Raw genomic sequence first — 9,434 nt, forward strand, 5'->3', positions numbered from 1 at the left:
CCAATTATGGCAAATGAATGAACCTTAATCAAAAGAAACAAGTTTAAATCAAATGACAAACTCATGGACGTAAGCTTCGTTGCTTAAGTGGGGTGAAACTTGCACTTGAACCAAGAAGACAAAAGGCATTTGATTTAAACGGGTACTAGCGAAAACATAACCTGGTTCATGTTGACGCAGCTAACCAAGGTTCTATTTGACACAGCAATCCAACAAATAGTTCCTTGGTTTTGTCAATCAACAATGCACACATAAGGAAATGGAAATAAAAATGGAAATACTAGCCAATTTAGCATATGAACTGAACTTGGCATAGGTTGAAACATGTTCAATGATCAAAAGATGCCAAATCCATTCATAACTGCAAATTAACACTAGGTAGTTTTAAAAAATTTTGGGCAGCATTCCGGTAGTAATTTGGATGTTCCCGGATAGTAAACAGTAGGGAAATATAAGCATATGAATCCAAAAATTGCAACAAACATGAGAAGAGCATGGATTACATATGTTCAGGCAGCATCAAACACAATCATACAATTGAAGCTTAGCAAAGCAGCAGGTAAGCAATACATAGGAACCAAAGACTCAACACATCAATAACAAGAAAGTATAAAACAGCTACAACAACCACCATTCAACAAATCAATCTCAATTCAGCCAATTCGGATAAGCAAGAACGGAGCACTTATCAGGCCTAGAATCCTCTAACCACAACCTATCTACCTAAGAGCATGTATCTCTATCTATCCTAACTAACAGAATTCAAATAGCTAATCTAATCTAACATTAACCAACAAAATTAATAAAAGAAAGAAAATAACAGAGTAGAAGGCAGGGGAAAACCTGGCAGGGTAGCAGAAGCAGAATTGGAAATGGAAGGGGGAAAGAACGAACGGAAGGAATACAGAACCACCAAGGACGACGGCGGCCTGGGTCGTGGCGGCGTAGGTGGCAGCGCGGGCAGGGCAGGGGGGTAGTGAAGCAATAAGGGAGGGAATGGCTGAGGAAGAAGAAGAAGGTTAGTGGTGGTGGTTGGTTCACCGGCGGCGACGCGGCAAGCAGAGAGAGAAAAGCGGTGAGAGGGGGAAAAGAGAGAGGCAGAGACGAGAAGAGAAAAGGGAAGAGAGAGGGAAGGTGGAAGGAGTGGTTGCGGTGGTTCGGCGGCGGGGTTGAGCTCGCCGGACGGTGGTTGTTGGCGATGGGTGGAAGGTGGTTATGGAGGGAAGGAAAAAAAAGAAACATTGGAAGGGAGAAGGGTTAGGGCATGCGAATGGCAAGGGTTCCTTGCGTGGATGGGGTATTAGGGATTTCGAATCCACACGTGCGCGTCCTGTGCGCGTTCGCGTGGGTGGATGAAAAAGGAATGGACGCGCAAGCGCCATGTACGCTTAGGCGTGGATGGAGGGATTGCGCGTTGATGCGTACGCGTGATGTAAGCGTCCGCGTGGGCTGAGGTTTGTGCCACACGCTTAATGAGCACACAAAAGTTGTGCAACTCTCGGGAGTATGAATGGTATATGTGTGGATGCATCGACGCGTACGCGTCATGTACGCGTATGCGTGCATTTGATTATGCCCCACGCTCAATGTTTGTGCCACATTCGCCTAACTCTCTGGGATATGTATGGATCCGTATTCCCTCATCGACGCGTGCGCATACAGCGTGCGCACGCGTCCCTGCTCCTTTTTTTTTCAGAAATACTAAAACAGCTAAAAATCTCCCTAACACTACCTACAACCCAAAACCAATTACCAATACAAAATTAACAAAAACTCTTTTTGGCTTTTGAAGGATTTTTCCAACTACTAACAAGCATAACTTGCATGTTAAGAAACTAACAATCAAATTATTGAAACAAGCCTATATGAAGAGAAAAACTACATACAATGGTAACTTAAATCACTTATTAATCAAAGCTACAAGAGAGTGGAAAGAGTTTACCATGGTGGGGTGTCTCCCACCTAGCACTTTTTTTTAAAGTCCTTAAGTTAGACATTTGGGAAGCTCTTTGCATGGTGGCTTGTGTTTGTACTCATCCTTGAATCTCCAAGGATCTTTGCTCCTCAATTGGTTGACAGAAATTCCAACCATCTTCACCAAGCTTGGGTGAAGTTCCGCCCAAGATATGAGGTCCCAAAGTTGGTCTTCATGCTTTGATCCAGGATCCCATATCTTATTTTTTCACCCTTCTTCAAGTTGATTGTCATGGTTCTTCCATCCAGGTGTTTGACACATAGAATTCTCTTTAGAAAGCCAAAGTCTCCTCCTAGACCCACACAAAGTAGCGTTCATCCAATCATGGTCCCTATGCCTTGAAGGTTCGACCTTAGTGAGTTAATACCAAACTTCCAACCACTACACAATTTACTCTTATTATTAACTCCACAAAGAGCTCTAAGTTGTCCATCCATTTCAATCAAGCCATATTCAAGTGAGAAAGTGAAGCTTAAGGGTAAGCATTTTACCCACTTGCATATTGTGTTGGATGGTGACTTAAGATGGGAAACCTCCCCACACTTAGACAATGCAAGGTCTACTCCCTTAGGCTCTTCCTTAGTCATTTCCACCTCTTGACAACTTCTTTCAATTTCTTCTTGCTTGTCAATATCACTTGGCTTGAAGTTGTCTTCAATAACTTCAATTTCTCGTCCCATGGGAGGTGATTCAATTTTGGATAGAAAGTCATTGATGATTGAATCCATCTCTTGATCAACCTCTTCATGTTCTTCAATTTTGATATGCTCCGGAGGTTGTTGAGACTCCCATGGTGGTTCCGCATCTCCTAAATCTTCAACCACGTCTTCCTTTTTGTCAATGATCGTAGGTTCCTCCAATTGGTCCAATATACAACCCAACTCCTCCTTCTCCACCAAATTTTTCAATCTCTCCTCCATGCTTTGCTCTTCTTTTGATCCTTCACATGTGGCTATGGAAGCACCTTGAGTGTTCAAGCATTGGTAGGCTAAAGTATGCACTACCTTGGTCAAGTTAGTCACAAACTCTAGGGTGTTCCTTTGTATATCTGCTTGCCCTTGAAGTAGCAAAGTGAAAACTCATCTATTGGGGCTTGGGGTGGATAAGGGGGTTCATCGCTTTGGAAGAAGGGTTCATAATAGGGATGTGGTCCTTCTTGGTAGTGGTATGGAGATGGTATAAGTTGAGGTGGTTCTTGATAGCAATTGTATTGGAATTGTGGTGGTTCTAAAGGTTCTTGCTCATAATGGCCACAAGGATATGACATGGATGATTGGTCATATGATGTATATGGATCATAAGAAGGTGTTTGGTAGAGAGAGGCTTGTGAGTATGGTTGAGGTTCATGTTGAGGATGAGATTCATAGGCATATGATGGTGGTTGTTGATTGTCACAAAAAGATTCACCATAGCCATCGAATTGACATGCATTAGGATGGTGATTATACCTATGAGTATCCGGAGGTTATTGCCAATAGGAGTGATCAATTCCTTGAGGCTCCTCCCATCTTTGTTGGTTCCATCCTTGAGACATGTGGTCATTGAAGTTCACATTTCCTACAATACCATTAGAACTAAACTCATAGCCAAAGTGAAAATTCATGGTGGAAACAAAAGCAAAGCTAACTAAGTTTTAAGGCTTACAACAACTAAAAAACAAGTAAAAGACAAACATATTCACAATATTCACATATATACAATAACCAATAACAAGAAACACAATTGCAAGTCCCCGGCAACGGCGCCATTTTGATGATCAGATTTTTGACGGTATAGAATTTCACAAATGAAATCTCGTCGAAGTATAGTTTCTAAACCAACAAGAATCCTTTCATGCAAAAATTTTGTTTGTCACAAGTACAAACCCTAATGAATCTAATGACCGAAGTATTTAAACCTCGGGTCGTCTCTCAACAGAATTGCAGGGTAGTGTTTTTGTTATTGGCTATGGACATGTATATTTTGGGGTTTTGGATAAGAAATAACAAAAGTAAATGGTGAAGTAAATCAAATGACAAAAAGGTCTTGGCAAGGTTTGGTGGTCAAGGATCTCTATCCTTATTACTAACCACAATATGACAATTGCAAAGGATTGATCCCATTAAGTCATCCTCTAACAAATAAAGGAAAGTCAAATGAGCTATATCAATCCAAGTCCATAAGTCCTAGCTATTCACTAATTGGATTAATGAGAGATAGAGTCTATGGCTACTAACTATCAATCATTTGGATATTAGTAACTCAAGAATTCCTACGTTACCTTTCCAAGCCAAGAGTATAAAATTCTACTCTAACATCTTCTCAAGCATTTTGACAAACATTTAGAAGGTATAAAAGGAAAGCATAGTAATTTGACAACAAGAATGAAATCTAACAACTACTTATTGCAAAGAATCAACAACAACAATAAAAAAGAATATTATTGATATGAATTACCTCAAATTGCATTGAAAGAAAGTAAAAGGAGCAAGAGTGGATCTACAACATAGTATAGAAGCAACATAGAAGAAATTACGACAAAAGAATGGAGGAACAAAATGTAACAACAAAGAATTGAAGAATAGAAGTAGATGAAAGCATGAATTAAAACCTAGATCTAAGATTATTGACCTAAACCTAATCCTAATTCTAGAGAGAAGTGAGAGCTTCTCTCTCTAAAACTAACTAATCCTAATCCTAATGTGTGTAAAAATGATGGAATCTCCCTTTGCTCTTCAGTCCTTGGTCCTTTAAAGCATTTTGGCGCCAAAGTTGGTTACAAACTGGGCCCTGCAGCCTCTGTGAATTTGCTGGGCATGTTTTCACTTAAAAATCACGTGCCAGCATCGACGCGTACGCGTACGGCACGCGTGCGCGTCCCTGAGATTTTTGCGATCTACGCGTGTGCGTACATTGCGCGTGCGCGTGGATGGGTGCATCCAAATCTTTGGCTTTTTCCATGTGTTCTCCACTTTGCATGCTTTTCTCTTCACTTCTTTGATCCATTCCTAGCCTTTTCAACCTGAAATCACTTAACAAACAAATCAAGGCATATAGTGGAATCAAAGGAAGATTAAAATCACCAAATTAAGGGTCTAAAAGCATGTTTTCACATTTAAGCACAAATTAGAGGAGAATCACAAAACCATGCTATTTCATTGAATAAATGTGAGAAAAGGTTAATAAAATGCTCTAAATTCAACACAAGATAAACCATAAAAACGGGATTTATCACCCCCAAGTATGTGAACACCGAATTTTCCTAGATGAAGGAGCCAAACCAATTAGGCAACCTGAAAGGCATCTCAATCCTACCATTCTAGAGGTTGTGAAGAAGGAGGTCTCTCGGTTGTTGGAAGCTGACATTATTTATCCGATTTCGGATGGTGAGTGAGTGAGCCCCGTGCAAGTGGTTCCAAAGAAATCCGGTGTTACTACAATCAAGAATGAAAATGGGGAGCTTATAGCCACAAGAGTTCAAAATTCATGGATGGTCTGTATAGACTATCGGCGCTTGAACTTGGCCACTAGGAATGATCACTTTCCGTTGCCCTTCATCGATCAAATGCTTGATCGCTTGTGCGGTAAATCTCATTATTATTTCTTAGATAGCTATTCTGGTTATTTTCAAATCCACATTGCTCCAGAAGACCAAGAAAAAACCACCTTCACATGCCCTTTCAGAACGTATGCATATAAGAGAATGCCATTTGGCTTGTGCAACGCACTAGCTACGTTCTAAAGGTGTATGATGAGTATATTTGCAGATCTTCTAGAGCATTGCATAGAGGTGTTTATGGACGATTTTAGTGTTTATGGGGACTCCTTTGACCTTTGCTTAGACAATCTTGCAAAGGTATTAGAGAGGTGTACCAAATCAAACCTTGTGCTAAATTTTGAGAAATGCCATTTTATGGTAAGACAAGGTATTGCTTTAGGGCACATTGTCTCTAATGATGGTATTTCTGTGGATCCGGCAAAGGTCAATGTTATTTCTAGTTTTCCTTACCCCTCTTTTGTGAGGAAAGTCTGTGCGTTTCTTGGTCATGCAGGTTTTTACCGGTGTTTTATTAAGGACTTTAGTAAGGTGGCGTTACCTCTCTCTCGATTGTTGCAAAAGGATGTGGAATTTGATTTGAGTGAAGAGTGCATGGAAGCATTTGACAAGATCAAAATTGCTTTGACCCAAGCTCCCATTGTGAGAGGGCCAGACTGGAGTAGGCCATTCGAAATCATGTGTGATTTATCAAACTATGCGGTGGGAGTGGCGCTAACTCAACGTGAGGGTAAAAATCCTTATGTCATTGGCTATGTCTTTAAGACTTTAGATGGAGCCCAGTCCAACTATACTACTACCGAGAAGGAATTGTTAGCAATTGTCTTTGCCTTGGATAAATTTCGGGCTTATTTACTTGGCTGTAAGGTAGTAGTATATTCGGACCATGCGGCGTTGAAATATTTGTTGGCCAAAAAAGAATCCAAACCGAGGTTGATTCGATGGGTATTGTTTTTACAAGAATTTGACCTAGAGATCAAAGATAGGAGTGGTTCTATAAATTTAGTGGCGGACCACTTGAGTCACCTAGAGCACACAAAGGGCGATTCCACTCCTATCAATGATACATTCCCTCTTGAGGAGGCTTGCTAGCAATATCCGAAGTGAACCCTTGGTATGCACCTATTGCCAATTACTTGGTTGCTCACACCTTTACTCCCGATTTCTCTCAACATCAAAAGGATAAGCTCAAAAGTGAATCCAAATACTATGTTTGGGATGACCCATACTTGTGGAGATGTAGTGCCAATCAAATAGTTAGGAGGTGTATAACACAATTCGAGCATCCATCTATTTTGGAGGCTTGCCACTCTTCCGAGGGTGGTGCCACGTTGGTCCTCAAAGAACGACTCGGAAGGTCTTAGATTGCGGATTTTGGTGGCTACACTTTTCAAAGATGCATCTCTCTTTTGTAGCTCTTGTCCACAATGCCTTAGATTTGGAAACATCTCTAAGAAGAATGAGATACCCCAACAAACAATATTGTTTTGTGAAATTTTTGATGTTTGGGGTATTGACTTCATGGGGCCTTTTTCAAACTCTAATGGTTTCATGTATATTCTGCTAGCTGTTGACTATGTTTCCAAGTGGGTGGAGGCGATTCTCACCCGAACTGATGATGCTAATGTAGTTCTTTCTTTTGTTCGAAATAATATCATTTGCCGCTTTAGATCATCACAAGAAATCGTGAGTGATCAAGGTTCGCATTTTGTAACAAAAGGATGCAGGTTTAATGAAGAAGTACGACATCATTCATAAGGTGGCCACCGCATACCACCCTCAAACAAATAGCCAAGCCGAAGTTTCCAACCGAGAAATCAAGCGCATATTGGAAAAAATTGTGAAGCCTCATAGGAAGGATTGGAGTTCTAAACTCGGAGATGCGCTTTGGGCTTACCGGACGGCTTATAAGACACCAATTGGTATGAGCCCATTCTGGTTAGTCTATGGGAAGGCTTGCCATCTCCCGGTGAAGGGTAAAGCATAAGGCGTATTAGGCCGTAAAAGAATGCAACACATGTTTTGGGGTTGGAGTCGAAAGGAAGTTACAGTTGGTGGAGCTTGAGTGCCTTCGATTGGAAGCCTATAAGAATTCAAGGCTCTACAAGGAGAGGATGAAGGTGGTGCATGATGAAAACATAATAAGGAGAGAGTTTAGAGCTGGAGAGCTAGTCCTCCTCTACAACTCTAGGTTGAGATTGATGCCTGGCAAGTTGAGGTGGGAAGGCCCTTATAGAGTGGAGAAAGCTGAGTCATATGGGGTCTACCACCTGCGTCACCCTTCAAGCCCCAACATATTCAAAGTTAATGACCATCGTCTGAAGCTATACCATGGAGAGAAGATGAAAAGCAACAAAGAGGTTAAGGTGTTCCTTCTTGAGGACGCACCTGAAGGCGAGGAGATTTGAGCTCATGACCGTCCAACTTAAGGACGTTAAAGAAAAGTGCTAGGTGGGAGACACCCTACCACGGTATGATCTTCCTTTGTATATAGTTTCTTGCATATAGTTTTTGAGTCTTTGTGCTTTTGTGATTGCTTGATTTCTATGTTTGTTCATAGTATGGTTGATGTTGTTGGATTTTTTTTGTTGAAATTGCTCATGAGGAGTGCATTGATAATGGTTTGATTGAATTGAGATGTTGAAAAAATGCTTAAGGTTGAGTGTTACATAGGATTTTTGATGTTTTTGACCCCTTTAGCATGCATTACTACCAATTTGTGCTATAATTTCTCCTCCTCATGTGTGAAAAAAAAGGGGCATCCACGCGCAAGCGTGTTGTATGCGTACGCATTGACGCGGTTTCACAACTCCTGGTACTAAAACCATAGAGTTGTGCCTACTTTGTGCCAGCAGCACAACCGCGACCCACGCGTAAGCGTGGGTGACGCTTACGCGTCCCTTGTCATTTCACACACCAGAGAGTTGTGCCTACTTTGTGTCCAAGGCACAACTCTGGGTGCGTCACCTGACGCGTACACGTCCCCTCACTTTTCTGTAACCCATGCATATGTGTGGGGTACGCCTACGCGTCACTTTCCTTCTCCATCCATCCACGCGTACGCGCACGCATGCGTCGCGCCCCTGACGCACTTGAATGGCAGCGCGCCTCGCTTTGAATCATTTCTTCAACTCTCTTCTTTCATTACTTCCTCCCTTCTTCTCCCATCTTCCACCACCCTATCTCCGGCCACAACCACCACCACCGGCGACCACCATCTCCGACGGTCCCATATTTTCTGTCTCTTCTCTTTCCTTTCCCTCTCCTCTCATATTTTCCACCTACACTCCACCTTGCTTTCTTCTTCTTCTCAAGGTTTACTCCTACTTCTTCCTCCTTCTTAGTTGCATTTTTATTGATTGGTTCTTGCTTGTTTGCTTTCTTTCTTTTCATATTTTTCCATGGGTATTGAACTTTGAGTTTCATCTTGCTTTGATGGATCATTTTAATGTCTCTTGATTCCTTTATGACTTTGTGGTGTTGTGTTGTTGTTTGGTATTCCATTTGGGGTTTTACATGGTTGAATTCTTTATACTTGCTTATTGTTTGAATATTGCACACCAAGTGTTTGTTGAAAGGCATCTATACCATTTTGGTTCACTTTGACTTTATGCTCTCAACTTGGTGCTTCATCTTCAAACACTTGTTCTTCTTTGGTGCATTGAGCCTATTTTGCTTCATGTTTACTATTCTTATGCTCATTTCCCATGACTTGCTTTTTCATTATTATTGATGCTTGAGTTTATCCTTCTCGTGCCTTATTGCATGCTTCACCCACTCTTGCATCCCATGCTAAATGTTATGACCCATGATTTAATTATTGTCTTGTTCACATGTTACAGCTGTCATGTCCTCAAGACGCACTATTCTTTTTGGGCATTACTTTTCACTTGCATGTTATTTCCAAATGTTGATTAATTGGGT

At 41.3% G+C, this 9,434-nt stretch overlaps 1 protein-coding gene across 1 annotated transcript; it reads left to right on the forward strand.

Annotated features, from left to right (window-relative positions):
• Window positions 1-483: 483 nt before the first annotated feature.
• On the forward strand, window positions 484-7,918 carry LOC140182269 (uncharacterized). The gene is made up of 8 exons (XM_072228419.1): window positions 484-559; window positions 5,221-5,340; window positions 5,458-5,538; window positions 5,722-5,810; window positions 6,030-6,372; window positions 7,078-7,136; window positions 7,231-7,448; window positions 7,552-7,918. Exons 1-8 carry the CDS (start codon window positions 484-486, stop codon window positions 7,916-7,918), a joined length of 1,353 nt encoding a protein of 450 aa, XP_072084520.1.
• Window positions 7,919-9,434: the final 1,516 nt, after the last annotated feature.

This window comes from Arachis hypogaea, chromosome 19 (assembly GCF_003086295.3).
Source record: "Arachis hypogaea cultivar Tifrunner chromosome 19, arahy.Tifrunner.gnm2.J5K5, whole genome shotgun sequence".
Taxonomy (NCBI): Eukaryota; Viridiplantae; Streptophyta; class Magnoliopsida; order Fabales; family Fabaceae; genus Arachis; species Arachis hypogaea.